At 42.1% G+C, this 21,106-nt stretch overlaps 1 protein-coding gene across 7 annotated transcripts in view; it reads left to right on the top strand.

The window, feature by feature from the left end:
• EBF1 (EBF transcription factor 1) overlaps positions 1-21,106 on the top strand; it is a gene marked incomplete at both ends in the record, with an annotated part of 425,505 nt that overhangs the window by 261,801 nt on the left and 142,598 nt on the right. For all 7 annotated transcript variants that reach the window (XM_080699121.1, XM_080699123.1, XM_080699120.1 and 4 more), the window contains one exon: positions 11,863-11,944. In XM_080699121.1, coding sequence (XP_080555247.1) covers positions 11,863-11,944 — 82 coding nt within the window. The remainder of the gene's footprint in view (positions 1-11,862; positions 11,945-21,106) is intronic.

Raw genomic sequence — 21,106 nt, 5'->3', positions numbered from 1 at the left:
GAGGGCGGGTGAGTGACCTGTGCGCCACACAGCACCTTCAGAGAGTCTAAATGGTGTCAATTGGGTGTCTATAGTATTGCTTTGGTTTCATTTTCCATCAGCATTCTTATGATATCATGAGAAATAGTGCTTAATAATGTGTCAGCCTCTATTTTGCATTCTGATTCCAAAATGATAAATTCCTTCCTATATTTTTATGGGCTAGAACATACCGACTTATTGGATCGTCCGTAATATGAACTGGAATAATTGGGGCGCTCATGAGATTATTGCCAGCGCTCTGTGGGCACCGTGCTCACTGGTCATTTTTATTTGGAGCCAGTCTGGAGCTTTAAATGCAAATTAAGGAGTCACTTGTTTGCATCTGAACTCAGCTTGTGCAGTGTGTTGAGATGCAGTGAAAAAAATTTTTTTTCAACGAAAGTCATTGCTCAAATTAAATTCACTATTCCCAGTGGTGTGTGAGCCCGGGGGATGGCAGGCAATGAATCGGGGCTGTGGATGTTGGGACCAGGGAGTGTATGTCTGTCTATGGGGAAAAGTGAACAGACCCACGGGATGGGAAATTTAAAGAGAAATGATGATTTTAAAATAATGCCAATATAGTTTTATCCTTATATTATGGGCCTTTTTTTTCCCCTAAGGAAGAGCTTTTTTAGCCCATTCCTTTTTATCTGTCATGTCTTCTTTTTGTAGAAAGGTGAGCTTTTTTAAAAAAAAATTTTTCCTCCTGAAGCAAAAATTTGCCAAATATCAGCCTCTACTGGCAAGCTTCGGTTCCTTTCTTTCTCCGAGGCTTACGCCAGGGAGGCTAGAAGATGGGTGAGAGAATTTCATTTATCTTTTTACTCAGCAGCGATGTGTAAGTTTTGTGTTGAATTTTGCTGGCCCATGGTTGGGATAGGCATCCCTTCTCTACAGTTCAATCTTCCTGGCACATGACTCCATCATTTCACGTATCACACAGGATTGAATTTCCTAAAGTCGGTTAGCTATCACTTCTCAAGTGTTAGCGTGCACCAGAGTTGTCTGAATGCTGTACCGCCTGCTCTGTGTCTGCCAGCGCAAGTTTCCCAGGTAGTTCTGATGAAGCTGACCTGAGGATGTACTTTAGTGAACTCCCTTCCACAGGGCAGAGCTGGGCTGTGTCTGAATGCACTGTGCTCGACATACAGTAGGTGCTTAGCAAGTATTTATCAAATGGAGAACTGCTTGGATGAAGAAATGAATGGCCTAAGGAAGCAGGATGAATGAAAAATAGCGAACCATTAAGAATTTTAAGCCCTGGGTTTCACTAAAGTCAACAGAGTGGCTTAAGGAATTTTAGAGAGAGAACACGTTCATTTCTAACTATTAGTTATACTGTCTTTTATCCCTCTGGGTTACATGTAAATATTTAAAGAACAATAGCAGGTTTAACACAGAGATAATATGTTGGACTTTAATGTCGAGAAAGTTTAAAGTGTGAAATTAAAGGCACCAATGATGTAGAATCAGCTCTTTTTGTGGATTATGCAGAAATAAAACAAATAAATGATCCGCCTTTTACAGAGTATGAGATGGATCGCTCTTAACTCTTTTTGTTTGAACGAAGTGGCAAATCTTAGAGCGCTGAAGCGTTGAGAAAGCCTTGCATCATCTTTATTTTCTAGTTTACCCATGACTAAATGAGGGCCACCGTCCCTAGCTCTGCACTGAAGGAAGCCACCTCAAGTTCACAACAACAAAGTTAATGTTTTAGTAAAGTCATGCCTGCACATGGGGAATCCAGAAAATAAAGAAGAACATAGAAAGAAGAAAGGAATAATCTTTGCTTTATAATCCAAAGTTAGCCCCCATTATCACTTATGGTTTAAGTGAGATACTCATGAGGTGCTTTCTGGACGCAGCTGGACCAGCAGCCCTGGGAATACAAGAGCTTTTGCGAGGACTCCTTGGTGTCACGGAGGGCAGGTGGTTATGCTAGTGACTTGCAGTGGTGAGCAGGTGTGACGTGTGCTGTAACGGTGTGGAGGAGGTGATTAAATGGAGCTGGGGTATTTGGGAAGGTTCCATGGGTGCAGTGTCTCTGAGCCTCGAAGAGCAGGTGGGATGCTGAGATGGACGTGGGAGTGGGAAAGTATTTTAAACCCAGTGATGCAGCCTGCAGGGAAGGCAAGAAGGGGGCTTTCCAGGAGGCCCAGAGGACAAGATGTAGCTTCATTCTCATGAATGTAGCACAGAATGGGAGGGAGAGATTAGGGGAGAAATGTACTTAGAAAACTATGTTATTGACATTATTAGTCACTTTAAAGATTCACTGGTCCAGTCCCTGCCAGGATACCCACAACAGATTAATACTTTAAAAGCACTCACTCTTCCTTGGCAGTTGCTATCATTCTCTATCATCCTAAGGGTCAAAAGTTTTCCTGGAAATTTGAATTTAAGTCTGTCCTCCTCCCTCCCTCCCTCCCTCCCTTCCTTCTTCCTTTTTTTTGTGGTAGTGGGGATTGAACCTACGGCCATTCTACATCTGAGCTACACTCGCAGCCCTTCTTATTTTTTGTTTGCAAATAGGATCCTAGTTGGTTGAAGAGAGGCATGCTATGTTGCTGAGGCTGCCCTCCAACCTGGGACCCTCTTGTCTCAGCCTCCCAAGTACTGGGATTGCAGATGCCTGCTACCACACCTGGGGCTTTTATTTTTTTTCTTTTGGAGAAAAACTTGAACTAATGTCATTGTGATGGTAATACCGTTGGTATTAAGGGCAGATCAGTACCTATTGGGCTCTCTGGAAAGATTTGTTGTTGGAGTAAGTGAATGAATAGGTGACAATGAGCGTTTCTACTTTATAAAGACTTGGAAAGGATAGTAAGTTGAGAGTCCAGAGAAACTACATACTTCAGTTACCATAGATTTGACCTTCTTGAAATCCTATGACATCTGTCCCCCATGGGGGGTATTAATATTGAAACCCTTTGAACCTTTAGAAGGGAAAAGTTAAATTCTAACATCAGGTTCTAAATGAATATGCTTCCACTTTTTAAAAATGCGTTGGAAAGGGGATAGCGAAAGCCTTTCAGTTTCAACCTGTGGGTTTCTGTTTGAGTGGAAGACATGCACACACACACACACACACACACACACAATGTGCGTGTATATATATATATATAAATATATACACACAATGTATGTATATATGTACTATACACATGTATATATACAAATATAAAAATATATAGTATGTGTATGTATCCTAAAATAGATAAAATATATATTATGAGAATGTATATATATATATATATATATATATATATATATATATATACATGTATGTTTGCCTGTATATATATATAGAGAGAGAGAGAGAAAGAGAGAGAAAGAGATACACAAACACACACACACACACACATATAACATGCAACAAAATACAGTTTAATGGCTGTAGACTTTGGAGCCATACTACCTACATTCAAACCCTAGTTCTACCAGTTACTAGAAGGGAGGCCCTGGGCAAATTACAGAACCCCCTAGTAGGAGTCGATCCTCCTGGGGCCCCTGGGAGGAGTGGGTGCATCATGTCTGCAAAGTGCCCAGCACAGGGCCTTCCGTGTAGCTCATGGGTTTGCTATAAGAACTGCAGAGCTGAGGGACGGAGGCCCCTCTTTCTGCTTGGCTTTGGTTGTAGGGTGGCTCACTGCCGCCAAGGCAAAGTTGCCATCTGTACTTGGAACTTTCCCAGTCCTGGGAAGGGTTTGTACCTGTAACCTGATACTTTACAAAAAACCTATGGAGGTCTGCAGGAGCTCTGGGCTAGGCGATTCCATGCACATCAGTGTCTTCTTTGTAATGGAAGCAGCTTAAGACAAATGTGTCCTCTGTTTGTCCCCAGTCCCAAAAAAGACAAGGCAAATGCTGGGTTTTGTTATCTCCCTCCTTCCTCTGCACTCTCAACCTATTAGGTTGGCTTCACGTGTCTGCCCAGGGCCGGTGCATGCCTTAAGCCATTTTGGCAAGAAACACTTGGCGTTGGGGTAGGATTTGTCAAAGATGAACATCTCGCCTACCTGGGATCTTAGAATTCTTCAGGGACATTTCCTTCTCATTCAATGGCCAGTCTAATCTTGTTAGAGAAATCAGAGGGGCCCGGTGGCAGAAGGTGGTACTCAGCCCCAGCACCCTACTCTTGTCCCTTCTTGCGTCTTTCTAAGGAATTCAGTGTATTCTCTACATACTTGTCTATGGTGATGGGGACTTTTTCTCTCCTCTACCTATTACTATCCTGACCCTTTATCTACCTTTCAGATTTGATTTTTATCCTAAGAAGACCCATTTGCATGGGCCTTTTTCCTTAAAACTATTTTTAAATTCTTCGTTCGGCTGCTATGCTATTCCAACACCTTTTAAATCCTTGCCACTAATTATGTCCCTCTGTCAAAGCCAAACTCTGAGCCCTGAGGTAATGGATCCTTTTTAACCTGATCATGTTCAACCCTTCAGGCTAAGGGCACTTCCAAGAAATGCCCAAGATCTGAGGGACTTGGCCAGGGGAGACGGTAAGCGTCTTGAAGTCAGTGGCCAATTATAGGGGCGGCCGCATGCGCTCCCCCTGGGACCCCCAAGATAGTCCTTCGACTTGGTATCATATCACCTCCTGGTGCGGGGAGGGGCCGGAGATGGGTTTCTTCTGGATAGAAGTTCCCATGATCCTTTTCTCCCCTTTCTGCCCTTTCACTTTGCAAACAGAACTACAAGGTATTAAGTCAAGGAGGTCCTCTGTCAGGCCTACATTTTTAAATCAGAGAAAAAGAGGAGGTTAACCCCTGCTTGGGTTCAGCTCCTCAGCTTGCCCTTGTAGCATCCCCGGGATTTTGGCCGACCTCTGAGTATCATGTTTTCACATGGATGAACTGTGCTCTACAACCACTTCTGTGTACTGGGAGCCAGCTTCCTTTTGACATTGAAAATAGTGTTTTCTCTCTCTGTTTTGGTCTGCCCTGTTTTCAAGGGACATCGATGTTTTTGGTGGCAGTGGCCACGGGATCCTTGTTTACCTCTTCAGGGAGCTCTGCATCTTTGAGGACTACCATGAGGAGTGATGGTGCTTTTTTTTTTTTTTTTTTGAGGCAGCTCCTGGCACCTTACATGATCTGGGGAGGAACAGGCAGAGGTGTTTTCTGGCTAAATATTTTTATTTGAGGCAGATGCCATGGTGCACACCACCAATCACCAATGATCCCAGTACTTGAGAGGCTGAGACAAGAGGGTGACAGGTTCAAAGCCAGCCTCAACAACTTAGCAAAGCCTCAGCACCTTGACAATACCCTGTTTCAAAATCAGAAATGAAAAATAAATAAACGAAGGACTAGGGGTATAATTCGGAGATAGAATGCAACTGGGTTCAATCTCCGCTACTCTTCTTTCCCAAAATTCTTTTTTTTCCCCTCAATTTGGGAGAATTCTTTCCCTCCTACAAAGATTTCCTTGGTTATTCTGGTCTATAGGTCAATTTTTGGAGGCAGGCAGAGTTGGGCTTTGTCAGAGAAAAGTGGACAGTACAGCCTGTGGAAACGATCCCTCCAAAGAGATCTTTTTAATCATGAGGTGTTTCTCTCTCACCTCCAGTGCGTGTGGGAGCAGCATGAACTTCACCCAGAAGGCCTCCCCCCCACACTGATCTCCACGCAGCTGTTTCTTGCATCGGGCCAGAGTGCGTCTCCGTGTCCTGAATATCTTTGAGCAGGATCGTCTGCCACAGAACCATCTGCGGGCATAAGTCAGGGGAACTTTCGGGGAGCCTCAAGATTGCAAATGGGGGTTTTATGTCTTGGTTGAGGTGTGCCTAGATGCTTCTCCTTTGCAGCCCGAACATAATGAAGGCAGCTGCAGACAAGCAAACGTGATTTTTTTAGAATTTGGGTTTGGGGAGGTAAAAACTCAACCTGCTCAGCCCAGATCCACGGCGCTGCTTTGCATAATAATTAATGATGTACAAGCTGATGCCCGATGGACAGTTTTACTGTGTGTGCCCTTCAGTTCTGACTAGCTGGAGCCGTCCATGATTTAAACCCTGGCCTCATTCCTTGATGTGTGAAGCTGCTGGAGACACTCTCGCCAACCCTGCCTGATTGTCCCTTCTCTCTTTCTCTTTTTCTTTTCGTAGGTCATTCAGTGAAACCTCTAGTCGTCCCTATGTGCATAGAACTTGGCTTCTTTTCTTAACCTTAACATTTACAGAGAGAATGATACTTTTCATCTAAAAAATAAAAAGATCTCTGCATCTCTGAGCACTGGGCAGTGTGCAGCTGCCAGGGATAAATGAGGAGGGTAAGAATTATTGCTTCCTCGGTGCTAGGAACGATTACATGTGTTATCTACGTACTCTCCATACACGTTCTCTCATTTAATTCTCATTTACTTTCTAAAGCTGCCTCTGTCGTTTCCCTCATTTTACATAGAAGGAAACCGAGGCACAGAGAGATTAAATAATTTGCCTAGAGTCACACAATTAATTATGCAGTAAAGCTAAGGTAATGATGACAGCTGCCCAGTGGCTCTGGGGCAGAGGCACTATTATGCCCATATTATATTGAGGCCACTGAGGTTTAGGAAACTGTTGAAATTCATCTAACTTTGCCTAGAACCAACCCAAGCTCTCTTGTGCAGTACATTGTGGTTGTCTTTCTTGTAGAATGCTCTCCTTTCTACCCTGTTAAGGGTTCTAGATTCTCTTCTAGAGAAGGTTTGACGTTGTTATTTTCTATCTTCATGTAGACGATTCTGATCCTGTTAGTTAATTCAATTACTTCCCTTTTGGAGGAGTCCAGAGTGACCTTCTGGTCTCCAGTATGGTGCTGGTCTCCTGGAAACTAGATCCTGTTAGTTAATTCAATTACTTCCCTTTTGGAGGAGTCCAGAGTGACCTTCTGGTCTCCAGTATGGTGCTGGTCTCCTGGAAACTAGCGTAGAGTGTTCAAACTAAACATTGAATATGGTTGGTACCATGTGATACAAGGACATCATTGACTCTACCATTTCATTCTACAGTGTGTGTGTGTCTGGTTAGTTCAGCGATGGGCTAATGTCCTATGGAAACCTGTTGAATGAACCTGAACCCAACTTTTAATAGGTTGTCTCTTGGGTTTTATGATGGCCGCTTTCCATAATGGAAGTGGTAGATGGAAAAGTCCGAGAGTTGAACTCTTATTGGACTGGCTTCTGAAAAGTTAGCATCACATTGGAAAAGATTATACAACTTAGATGGCAGGAGGTAGAGATCATTGTTCTAACTCTCACCACCTTGCCAACTATGTGAGCCTTGTTATCTCTGCTGATCTGTCATTTTTCTTTATAAAATGAGGTCAGAGTTAAGTGTTGATTCAGACACTTTATTTATTTATTTATTTATTTATTTATTTATTTATTTAGGTATTGGAGATTGAACCCAGAAGCATTCTACTTCCAAGCTATTCCCAACCTGATTTTATTTCTTATTTGGGAACAGGGTCTCACCAGGTTACCGAGAGTCTCTCTACATGGCGAAGGCTGGCTTTGAACATGCAATCCTCTTGTCTCAACTTCCCAAGTATGGGGATGACAAGCATGTGCCACTATGCTTTGCTGGTTCAGATCACTTATAAAGTCCTATAGCTCATGGAAAATTTTTATCATGACTAGTCCTGTCTGTAATCTAGGAGATTAGTTTTTGGCTGTAGATAAACCCCTTAATTTTTTTTTTTTGTCTCTGTGGTCCTGCCTTTCAAGTGGATCTGGTTATTCCTGGCATGCCTAATTTACAGGACTTTTGTGAGGATTCAGGGAGATTCTGGGGATTCAGGTGCTTTCATAACAAGTTGCATGGACAGAAGATGATATTATTTGCATCCAAAGTTAGCAGAGAGGTGTTGGGTTTCTTGCTCTTGCTTACCCCTGTCATCCCTGACTTGAAAAGGAGTTTGCTCCTGGAGCTTGTGGAACTCTTTAGAACTCTGCAGGGTCAGTAGGTTCTTTGTCCTGCTGGGTGGGAGTTGGTGTCCCACAGTGAGGCGAAAGTGGTCACGCTGTCTCAAACAGAACCCGCAACACAAAACGCAGCCATTCCTTAGACAAAATGGGATTTTAAGTTATAGCAACATATACTCTGTTAAAGGCCCCTTCGGAATCTGAACTCTTCTCAGGGACCAGCAGATGCTCATGTGACCCTGGGGTTTGCAAACACCTTAGACACTTAGCTTCATAAATCATCCCCCAAATTTGGGTGTGAGGTCCAACTCTGCCTCTCACGAGGATATTTTTAACTCCTCCTAACTCCTCTTCATTCCCTTAAGGAAGTGTGATCTCCCCGGGTCAGACACTTGGCTTCTACAGAGGGGAAAACTTTGAGAGAATTCCTGAGGCCCTCCCTGGGGTAGGACTGGCCTTCCCCAAAAGTATTGGCCCTTTAGAGCGTCTTTGCCACATAAGGGCTTGTGTGCGGCCCCAGGCACCAGTTGATGGCTGTATCCTCCCCATGACAGATGGTCCAGACTTGGGTTTCAGCAAGTGATCCTCTGCAGAGGGGGTGGGCAGGGGCTTCTGCCAACAGACCAAGTGGCGGGGCGGCTCGGGGTAACGGTGATCTGGTGTGCACCCGGCATAGCTTCTGTGCTAACAACGAGCTGTTGACAGGCGCCTCGCTCCTGCTCATCTTGGGGGCAGAAGATCCCCGGCTCCCTTGATTCTGTTACTCTCTGGCAGAACCAGCGTCCAGTTTGCCTGTCTTTCAAAATCTATTTTGGCACCAGATGGCCCTCCTCACGGTGGCCTGCAGTTGTCTGACTTGAAGATGCCAGAGGGTGTGCTGACAGCTCCTTCTAACACAACCTGACTCTGGCTGTCGGGTCCTGGCTCAAAGGCTTTAACACACACAGGCGGCAAATATTACCAACCTGGAGGAGCAGGCAGGAGGCTCACTGGAGGGAGAAGGCACCCACGTCTCCCTCCGTACTGTTCACATCGCTGGCGTGGAAGTACTCAAAGTGGCACCATTGCTCTTATTCAGTCTTGTTAGCACAATTCCTATGATGGCACAGTTACTGCCAGTGGTACAATTAGTATTAATATCAGCCCCGTACTACTTTTGTTATTACTGAAACAATTGTCGCTTGGTGGTCAAGAGTACGGTCTCTGGAGCACACTGTCTGAATTCAAACTCTAGAATTCACATTTATTCATCTTTGAGCAAGTTATTAAGCTTCACTGACTCTGTCTTCACATTGATATAAAAGGAGTTGATTTAGGAGGATTAAATGGGAAAATCTGTTTGAAGTCTTTTGCACTGTACTGGCATGTGAAAAGCACCAGATACTTGGAAGCTATTGTTATTGTTCTTGTCATTATTATCATTGTTATTATTATTATTATTTTTTAATTATTAGTAATTATTACTATTATTGCTATCACCATACATACTGTGTGTTAGGTACTGGACATGTTCTCCATTCATTTTTACAAGTGCCTTTAAGGGAATTACTTACATAATCATACATGTCATTATATATAAGAGGTTGGGATTGAGCTTTTTCTCCCCAGTTACATAGGACTCACCTCAAGGGGTCAAATTGTGAATTCCATTCTGGATATTTTTACAGGGTAACTTTTCTACCATACCACACCACACCATATCAACTCTCATTGTCAATCTAGTGGTAATCAGCCCACTCTGGGGCCTGGGTGGCTTTCACATATGCCCTTCTACCTAGCTATACTTGAAAGAAGCAACCAGAGTTTGTATCTCAGGTGTCTTTAAATAAAGAAGCGAGCTCCTGCAATATGGGGACCTTATTACCACCAGCTCAACCTCATTAAATGGCTTCTGAAACCCAGGTGGGGTCAGTTTGTCACCTTCTGGGAGCTCAGAGGAATGCGATAATGATGACCTTTTCCTTTCCCAAGTCTGCTCCATTGAAGCAGGACCTGAGTTGGTGGCTGTCCGATCGGCCTGGGCAGTGTTGCCCTTGACACTGGAGAAGGGGTGTCCAGAGTTGGATTTTGTTGTACACAGCTGGATTTCAGCAGTGTACAAAAAGTCATTCATCTTCAACGAAAGGTTGATAAGTTAGCCTCCGTGGAAAGAACCAGGAATTAGGGGCAGGTGCTGTCATCGATGGGCTGTCAAAGGTTGCACAGTGTTGAAAGAACCAATCCAAGGAGGATGCTTACATTTTAAAATCTTATTCTTTTGATTGGGGAAAAAACTCATTTATCTTTAAAAAAAAAACATACCATACTTCAGTCTCAGCAGATTCTAAAATAGCAGGAAGGGGAGAAGTTCCTTTGGGACTTTTCTAAGATTAATATGCAGAAATTGGTTGAATTTGATGTATCTTTCTGTGATGCTCTCCCCCCCAAAGTATCATGTCTTTTTATTTTATTTTTTAAACATACTTTTATTTGTGTGTAATACATTTTTTAGTGATAGGGAAATGCATGCACACAGCACTTGGTGATACCGCTCTTGTAATAGAGGTCCCAGTGTTAGGAAGTTGACCAGTTGACCTACATTGTGCTTAGAGCTAAATTCAGACAGAGGAAGGAGGCATCATGGAGTGACAGTTCTTTACAAGTTACTTGTATTGAGGTGGGAATTTTAATACAGTGTAGAAGTGGAAGAAACACGAACAGCAAATTTCTACAAGAATTTAATTGACTGGCATTTTTTTATGATACTAATAATTGAAGCCAGGGACATTCTACCTCTCAGCTTTTACTTTTTATCTTGAAATATAGTCTCCCTAAGTTTCAGAGGGCCTAAGTTGCTGAGGCTGGCTGCAAACCTATGATCCTCCTGTCTTTCTCAGCCTCCCAAGCATGTGCCACCATGCCCAGCTTGACTGGTGTTTTAGTGCATTCTGATCTTTGGGCCTGAAATCAAGAGGTACATCTAGGCTTAAAAGTAAAAGGCATTTGCAAAACTTAGGTTAAATTTGAAAAATCCAGCTCCTCCAAAGAGAAAATAGATGGAGAAGTTTAATTGAAGGTAGCCAACACGAAGGAATGCCACTACTTTAATATCTGCAACCTTTCCATGATGGAATGGAACTGTGATGGTTACATGAGTGTGGTCATGTAATATATTGTCTATACCGGGATATTTCTGAGAACTACAGTAGACACTAATAATACTCATGCCAGTACGGCTGGAATTTTTCTTGCTAAATTGAAACCTTGGGTCTCACAACAAGGAAAACTCATGGATTTCACTGTAGAACCAATTCTGAACCCAAGGCGGAGGGAGGCAGGATGATCCCTTTTGCATCACAAAATAGTTTTTGTCTGCAACAAGCAGTCCAAAAACAAAAACAAAAACATTCGTGAGCTATTTGAGACTTCAAGGAGTCTGGTCAGTTTGTGAATCTTACCTACTTCTCCTGGCTACTATTAACCACAGCATTTTACATGGAGATTTTAAGATAAAAAAGTGTTGACCCATACCTGTGTATTTGTCTAGCAGGTATTGTATATCCATCATCAGTGACTTTATGGTGCTTAAATCACATGTTGTGCTCGGGGACTGTGAGAATTCTCTGATATTTAGATGCAATTGGAAACAATTTTTAAACTACAGCCTTCCCTCTGTGTGAGTGAAAACACTTGTTTGGGGACTTACTTTTTTTTTGTGTGAGATCTGTTGGCCAGATCAAGAGAGTTCCTTTCATCAAGAAGTTCCAACCTAGATGCCAACGAGAAGCTAAGGCCTCTAACATCATTAGCTGGCTCTAACATCATTCTGAACCTTTCAGAAAATGCATACAGAAGTACAAAACGCATGGCCCAGAAGAGACTTAGGTTTTTACCCCTGTGTCAGGACTGAATTACTAACCACGAGCATTTGATTCTTCACAGGTTCTTCTTAAAATTTTTCCTCAAATGCAACCAGAATTGCCTAAAGAATGCAGGGAACCCACGTGACATGCGGAGATTCCAGGTACGTCAGTCTTTTCTTTCTTAAATCTTAACAATGACTCTTGTTTTAAGAAAGGGTGAAAAACCTTTGACAGAAGAAGATGCAGATTACAGTGTTCTCTCTAGAGATGATGAGCAGGTGAGGCCGTTGGTCCCTGGGTATTTGCAATTTTTGAAGTTGTTGTGTTTATTAGACAGGAGCTTGGGCCATTCCACCTGTGTTCTCTGGTGCACACGAGATATCCTTGATTTTTAATCTAGGCTTTATGAATGGATTTGCATGTCCAAATGCCCACAGATTCGGGCAAGTACATAGAAATAATTAATTCTTTCCCTACATTTATTTTTATAGGTAGGAAACCAATAAATAAGAGTAAAGAATAAAACAGGCCAAACTGTTTTTTTTTTTTTTTTTTTTTACAATTATGACTCCTTCTTTTTCTCTCTGCTCTTCTCCTCCACTCTTGGGAAGTTACAATTGCCTAATATAAACGGACCTCCTCAGAAGCAGTGTGTGTCTAGAGTAATGGGTGATGCTCCGTTCTTTTCAGAAGTGTCCTTGTATGTGACACATCTTCTCAAGCATCAGTTAAGACCTGCTGCCACTAAAAGCCTTAGTAGAGTGTTCACCTCACAGAGATTATTCTCTTTACAGAGTGTAACCTCTGTAAAGAGGCCTTTACAAAGGAGAAAATTCCTCAAACAAATGAATTAACTTCTAAGACACAAAAAACGGTACTTGGGTTTTTGAAAAGGTTGCTGAATTCTAGACACCAGGCTCCTCTAACCTGAAAGTTGGAGCATCCCTGGGGATCTTGTTAAAATGTTGATTGAGGTCTGAGGTGGGACCGGAATTCTACATTTCTAACAAGCTTCCAGGTGATGCCAGTACTGCAGACCATAGCTTGAGTAGCTGTGTTACTGACCCTTGTGTTTCTATACATCTAATTTTATGTGTAACTTATTTGCATGGTCAAGGTTAGTTTTCCCATCAAATTAATGACCCATAAATGAGTGGTCATATAATCCATCAGAGAAATAGCATGATGTTTAAAATATGCTCTTCTGTCTATTGTGTGTGTGTGTGTGTGTGTGTGTGTGTGTGTGTGTGTGTGTTGTTGTTGTTGTTGTTGTTGTTGTTGGGGACTGAATGAACCCTGGGGCATTTTACCTCTGAGCTATCCCCCAGATTGTCCTTTTTATTTATTTGGAAATAAGGTCTTGCTAAATTGCTGAGAGCCTCACCAAGTTGCTAAGGCTGGCTTCAAGTGTGTAATCCTCCTGTCTCAGCCTCCCAAGTACTAGGATTACAAGCGTGCACTACTGTGGTATTTAGTTGAGTCAGCTTTAAGTATGGATTGCAATATATGCTTCCTGAAAGGCTCTTAAAAAGTTTTAGCTGCACATTCTCTAATGAAAGAAAGGGAAGGAAAGATTTTGAGCCTTGACTGTGGATGTCAATATCTCTTAGTTTCTAAGATGAGTATTTTTTTTTAAAGAGGCGAGATGTATTCGTCTCATTAGAGAATTAATCCAATGGGAAAGACATTATCTCCTGAGATTCTGAGATATTTCTATAAAATCATCTTGGCTGTACCAACATTTGTCTTAACAGAAATAAATGAAGAACAGCCATAGATTCCTAGTTCCTTAAAAATTGTTTTCTCTGGCCAGCTCCTGACCCAAACTTAGATGTTCTCATTCCTACACAGGACTTTTTGTGTTGAACTGGGTCAGCTTTGCAATTGAGCTGGTGCAACCATAGGTGTGCGGTGCTACAACATGTGTGTCGCTAAGTGTCTTGCAACATGTGGTTTGGTTTCAGTGTCTATTGTTTTAAAGCTTACTTTTCTGAGACGGGAGGATCATAGGTTTGAAGCAACCTCAGCAACTTAGCAAGACTCTCAGAGACGTAGTGAGACCCTGTTTTCATTAAAAAGAAATAGGGCTGAGGATGTAGCTCAGAGGTAGAATGTCCCTGAGTTTAGTCTCCAGTAACACACACACACACAACACACCCCAAAAAGTAAAAAGAAAAAAATTTTTCTTTGGTCTTGAGCCATATATCTCTTCTGACCAAGCTTGTGTTAGGAGCAAAGAATACTTAGGCATGAAATAATTTATGTCTAATAAATATGTCTAGTGAATAACAGGACCAACTTTGCTGTGCGTCTCAGGGCAGCAGAATTGGAATGGACTTTCATAACCTTGGGGACCTAAAAAAGCATTAATATAGAACTTCACAGGAACTGATCCAAAAATGTTTGAAAGCTTTTGAGTTATAAGAATATTTCTTCCGGCCATGGTGGCGCATACTTGTAATCACTGCGCTTGGGAGGCCGAACAGGAGGATCACATAAGCTTGAAGCCAACCTCAGCTACTTAGTGAGGCTCTTAGCAACTTAGTGAGACTCTGTTTCCAAATAAAATATTAAAAAAAAATAGGTCTAGGTCTGGGAGTGTAGCCCAGAGGTAGAAGGGCTTCCAGGAACCCCAGTACCACCAAAAAAAAAAAAAAAAAAAAAAAAGAAGAATATTTCTCTGAGCTCGGTATACTGGCACACAGCCTGTAATCCCAGTACTTGGGAAGTTGAGACAGGAGATTACAGGTTTAAGACCAACCTCAACAACTTAGTGAGTTTCTGTTCCAAAAGATAAAAAAAAAAAAAAAAAAATAGAAAGGGTTGGTGGTGTAGTTTGGAGGGAGAATGCCTCTGTTCAAACAAACAGAATATGTTTCTTATACAAGGTTAGAAGTCGATTCCATCTATTCTTTTTGAGAGTGTCTAGAAAAGGTTGGCTTTTGCACACATAATAGTTATTCTTTGTCTAGAAGACGGTCTACTGAAGTGAAGAGGCATAAGTTAGATTTCTGGAAAGTCTTGTAATCTTCTGGAGGCTCAGTTTTAAAATAAAGTGGGAATGATGATTATGCTTATTTCACGACATAGAAAAGACAGAAAACATTTCGAACGTGTAAGTAATTTGTAAATGATGAAATATAAATGTAAGGCTTTGGGAAAAAAAGCTTTGTGATGAACTGAAGACATGCCATTGGTTCAGTGTCAAGTTTCTCAGCCTAGGTGCAGTTAACAGTTTTATTGAATGATTCTTTGTTTTGGGGGTGGGGGCTGTCCTGGGCACTGTAGGGGGCTTAGCAACATCACTGGTCTTTATCCACTAGACAGCAGTAGAGAACAAGTTCCTCCCTCATCCATTATAACCCAAACCATCTCTGTATATTACTAAGTATACTCTGGTGGGGAAGAAAGAGGAGAAAGGTGACCCTGATTGGTATACCTGCCAGCCTCTGAGCATCTGTTTCTGGCGACAGTACTAGTGTGATAAAGAGTGAAGCCTTTGATGGGGCACGAGAGCTGCCTGGACAAGATCCAAAGATAATTTATTGGAACCCTAAAAATGCTCCTTCCTGTGATCTCTCAACCACCACTAAAATACATAGATCTTTCTCCATGAAGACAACTTCCTTGGAGTCCATTTTTGAGTTGAGGTAGAGCCCCATTTCTCACTATCAACCAAGACAAATTTCTTATTGGATCTCAGCTTTCCTCTCATCACCTGCTCCTGGAAACCTTGAGCAGGGTGACTTTATTTATTTACTTATTTATTTGTTGGTTTGTTTTTGTTTATTTTGTGGTTCTGGGGATTGAACCTGGAGGTGTTCTACCTCCAAGCTATGCCTCCAGCTTTGACTTTTTATTTTGAAACAAGGGTTTTACTAAATTATGGTGTGGGCATCGAACCTGTGATCCTCCCTTGTCAGCCTCCCAAGTACTGCGATTACAAGTTTTCACCACTGTGCCTGGCTGTCTTATTTTATATTCTATCTTTGTACACCAAAACATTTCTGCAGTTGTAATTTTTACACAATATTTGACCTTATTTCTGTAAGCAGGTAGATATTTATGCAATCTGAGAATTGATGAATTGCCTCAAGAGAGTTGTAAATAACGGTTCAAATATCACTTATCCACTCTTTTATTTCTCTTTTACTAGTCTTTTCTTCCATGACTAATCACTCCTACTTTCGTCTGTACCATTCCATGCTGGTGGCTGGTTTCTTTTTAAATCTTTTATTGGTGCATTGTTGTCATACATCTCAATGGGGTGCAAGATGGTGGAGGCATACATGCACACATTACTCATTTAACCCTTCCCCAGTTCCCACCCCATTCCCTCCCCCTCTTTCCTTCTCATGTTTGGCTTAGTGATTGACTTTGATATGTTTGTGAATGTACATCATGTGCATTAGGGAATTTCTCTCTTCCCCTCCCTTTCCCCTTAGCTAGGCCTCCTTATTTGCTCATCTATGGGTTTTCTCTCCCTCCTCTAGAGTTTCTCCTATGACCTTTTTTTTCTGAACCTGTCTTTTCCCTTTGGATTCTGTGATGCCACTCACCATCATCCACCTCCTCCAAGGATGTTCTGTGTCTGCTTTCTCATAAATGTGGGCATCCCTGGGTTTTCTTCTAAGCTCCAGACCTTTTTTCATGTTGTAGGCTCTTCTGAGTATCTTCTCCACTCCTGGCAGTATAACTATTATTTGCACTCTGAGTAGTGTAGAGTGAGGAACTCTCTGAGACCTGGTACCCAGGTTCAGATCTAGCCGTCCACATGCATGCTGGAGATTTCCATACTTCAGCTCCTAAATGCAACCCTGAACTCATTGTTGAACTCTTTTTTTTCCCCCCCCTTGCATCTGCATCAAGGTGGCTTCTGCTTTTTTATTCCCTGAATTTGGTTTATTTCAAACTGCCTGGTGTCCTGGGAAGATGACTGTTTATATCAGCATTTATATTCAGTGTATTCCATATTTATGTATATAAATACATCCATGTGTCCACCTTTATATATATCCATGAACATTGGCAATGAGGACAATGAAGATAAGACTAATATTTTGGGGGGTATTTATTTTGTGAGAGATATTATGTGAAGTACTTTACATGAGTTATTTTTGTCTTCACACCCTCTCTATTAACAGCATGCAAATATGAGTTACCATCACTCTATCAATGAGGAAACATACTTAGAGCAGATAAGCCCTATTGCCCAAATTTATGCGCCTACTAAATGGCAAGACAGCAGTTCGACCCAAGCAGACTGACTCAGATATTATCTAATGCTTTAGAACAAAAAAGAAATTATCCACAATAGGCAGGTCCTTAAAAATAAGGAGGCAATAAGGAGGTCTCATAATATCCAAGAGACACGGTGACCACCTAGGAATAAGTGCTGGAATCCCAGGAAAACCAGAGCAGGGTTTTCCAATGAGCCAGGCTCCCAACAGAGCCCCATGACAGTTTTGTAAGAGAAACATTGAAAGAACACCACAGTTCATCAAGCGGGCAACAGTATGGAAGGGGAAGGACCTGAGCACTGTTTTAGAACCCTGCTGCAGATTTGGTCAATTTTTACTCATAGGAACCTCAGAAATAGGAGCCCTTGGTCAGTACACAGCCTAAGCTTCACTTCACTGATGGAGGTTTAGGCACATTCTCCAGGACAAGAAAGCCCCTTAACCTGCATGGGGCATGCGCTCAGCAGCCTTCAGACACCTCAGAGGACGGTTGAGAAATCATACTGAAGTTCCCAAATCTCAGAACTGAACCAAGCAGCTGTAATGGCCGACAGAGGCGTGTCCTGATGACATTAGTTCAAGGTTCCTTACGGACAAGGTGTGGAATTTTCATCATAGTGTGTGCATCGGGGAACAGTTTCCAAATATTTTTATGGCCCTGTTGCCTCTGAGGGAGAGTGGCAGAATGTCTTTTTGCCATTAAAAAAACCTCAGATTCACTTGTCACCTCTCAATGTGGCTTTTACCAGTGCTATTGAAAACCTGGCTCCTAGGAGGCTCCCTTGCTAGTAAGTGGCTGTCTCTACCTGCCAGGGCTGTGGCTCTTCTCTCCTGTTCTGCACGCCTCCCAGACCAGCCTGATCTTCACACAGCAACACTAGAGTGTGTCTCCTTTGAGCAGCAATCAGAGGCCTGTGTAGGTGACTGAGAAGGACACGAGGAAGGTTGGTGATCCCCTGACATGTAAAGACGTTCTGTCAAGCAAACTCAGCTTCACGGCAGCGGGGCTTCTGGTGTGTAAACAGAGACGGCTTAATTACACAGGTCATGTCAATTAGTGTGACCTGAGTGTTTTCAAGAAATTAATCACTTTCTGTAGAGCAGGGCCATATTCAGACTTGTAGGCAGTATGACAATCCTTGTAGAAAATCTGGTGCACATTTTTTAAACTTATAATGGATTTTTTTGAAATCCCTAGACTGTAGTTAGGATAACCGACCTGCTTGAACAAAACCATTAGACACAGGCTTCTGGAGGGTGTGGGGAAGGGAGAAGGAGAGGAGAGAAAGCTGGGTTTGTTTTTTTTTCATCTTGACACTAAAAAGATGTTAATATTGAAGGAGTGTGTTCAAACCATGTCACAGGTCTGTTTTTTAACTGAGAGAAGCCAGATAATTCAAGATTAAGATTTAATCCTTATCCATGTCCTTCGTTGTTAGGACTGACAGAATGAGGGTAGTGAGGGGAAAAACAAGAATTGGGTTCAAGTTGTCATCATGGTAGATACCAGAACGCCCAAGACTATGAAGCAAATTGTAAATTTTCCAGATCCCTTTTCTGTCTTCAGTTTTCCCATAGGTTATAAATCTGTATTCATATACAAATGCTTGATCTATGACAAGAGTATGTATGAATATAGATGCAAGGTGTATTTATTCATGTTATGCATGCACTTAGCAGTATTTATTGAAGTGCTAGGAGGCAAGTCCGTCATCATGAACAGTCATGAACAAGAAAGTCTTTGCCTTAATGAAACCCATATTTCAGTGCTTTGTTAGTTAGGATAATACTAGCTGCTGTAACAAATAGGCCAAAGAATATATAAAGGCTCACACAGGACAGAAGCTATTTTTTTTCTCATGTAATGGCAAATGGTGTGACAGTGTTCCTGCCTTGATGAGAGGCTCTTACCCTGGCAGTGATCCGGGGAGCCAGGATCTTGTTGTTTTAGTCTCCCTACTCCCTAGAGCCATACTGTCTTCACTAAGGCAGATGAAAGGTGAAGGGGGCCTATGGACATCCTAAAGATCTTGGCTCAGAAGTGGTCCTTGTCAAATCTGCTCACATTCCACTGGCTAGAAGTGGGTCACATGGACATTTGTAACCACAGGAAGGCCTGCCAATGCCTAGTTGAACAGCCCAGGAAAAAGACAAAAGGGCTGTATAAGGAGTCATCTCCACCTGATTCCACAATGAAGATGTGGGAAAGTTAATAAATAATAGATAATCAGAAATTTTAATTATTGCTGTAAAGTAAACCAAATATCTCATGATATCTGGCTCCTGTCAGTTAAAAAGTAAAACAGTATGAGATGGTGGATGAGCACATCCTTTAAAGTAGGTGACCAGAGAAGGTAACATTTAAGCCCAGAGCTAAAGCTCAGAAGTACAGTTGGCCCTTCATATCCCCGGGTTTTGCCTTTGCAGATTCAACCAATGTCAGATGGAGCGGGGTGTGTGTGTGTGTGTGTGTGTGTGTGTGTGTGTGTGTGTATGTGTGTGTTGCTGAAGATTGAATTCAGGGGCATTTTTCTTCTGAGCTTCACCCCCAGACCTATTTTATTTTATTTTTAATTTGGAAACAGAGTCTAAGTTTCTAAGAGCCTTGCTAAATTGCTAAGGCTGACCTGGAACTTGCAGTCCCTCCTGCGTTAGCCTCCCAAGCACTAAGATTATGGGTACACCCAGCTCAGATGGAAAATATTGCTTTAAAAGATTACATCTGTACTGAACATGCATAAACATTTCTTTTGGTCATTATTCCAAAAATACTACACTGTAACAACCGTTTATATAGCATTCACATTGTATTAGGTATTATAATAATCCAGAGACGATTTGAAGTACATGGGAGGATATGTGTGAACTGTACGTAAATCCAATGCCGTTTTATATGAGAAGCTCGAGCTTTTGCTTGGGACGTGTTCTACAACTCATCTCCCCAGATGCCAAGGGACAACTACGTGGTGCTGAGAAGAGTCAGAAAAGGTTCTGAGCAGAGGAACAGCACGCACAGGCTCATGTTTATCTGAGCTGACAATCTTCTTTCATTTAGTCACTTGGATAGCAGATACGAGAAAACATCAGGTTGTCCTTCCCAAATTCCCATAAAAAATGTGGTTTTCTTTTTAAAATTGATGTCATGGGTTGAGACATGAAAAGATGACTCCCTGTTTTGTTTTGTTTTTTAGTGAGTTCTAGAAATTTTGGAGACTCATTTATTATTTAGTTAAAGAAAAAGCCACAGCGTCTCTGAATCGGTGTGGTATATAGGGGGTGTGCCTAGAGAATTCTTAAAATGTGTATCCACCCTCTGCAGTTTCAGTCCGCTTTTAAAAGCGCTTACATAAAGAGGGAAATGTTCTCATCTTCCCGCTCCTCTCCCATAGCCCCCCTCCACCCCCGTCTTGGATGTACTTATATTGTTTTGACAAACAGCTCATCTTGCAATTAAATTCTTTACCAACAAAATGCTAGAAGCCTGAGTTGCTTTCACTCTCTTTGTATAGAATAATTTTGAGATGTGCCGTGCTGATTAATTATACTGAAAGCAGCTCTGAGGATAGTTTTCGGAATGCAGGATTAATTCGTATAACATGGTAAATACAAATGGTGAATTTCCAACCTGATATATTAAACCATCACAGCGCGTGGAGCAAATATGTATCTTGGCATGAGCCTTATGCTGAGCTGAGCCTTGGCAGAATGTATGCATCGCTCTGAAGGGATCCTTATAAACAGGAGCTGAGGAGGGGTAGCTGTGCACTTAGAAGAAGTGTATTGCTGTGTTAGGCGCAGTTGCCTTTGAAGAGAAAGTAAAATACATTAAAAGATAGATGTAGCTGGGTGTGGTGGCGCACAATTGTAATCCCAGCATTTGGGAGGCTGAGACAGGAGGATCATGGTTTGTGGCCAGCCCCAGCTACTACTCAGTGAGGCCCTTTGCAACTCAGTGACACCCTGTTTCAAAATAAAGAATAAAAAGTAGGGCTGGAGTTGTAGCTCAAAGGTAGACTGTTCCTGGGTTCCATCCCCAGGATCCACCCCCCGCAAAAAAAAAAAGTTTGATGTAAAGGGTTTGGT

The sequence above is a fragment of the Muscardinus avellanarius genome (assembly GCF_963383645.1).
Source record: "Muscardinus avellanarius genome assembly, chromosome: 7".
Lineage (NCBI taxonomy): Eukaryota > Metazoa > Chordata > Mammalia > Rodentia > Gliridae > Muscardinus > Muscardinus avellanarius.
This window is presented reverse-complemented; position numbering and strand designations above follow the sequence as displayed.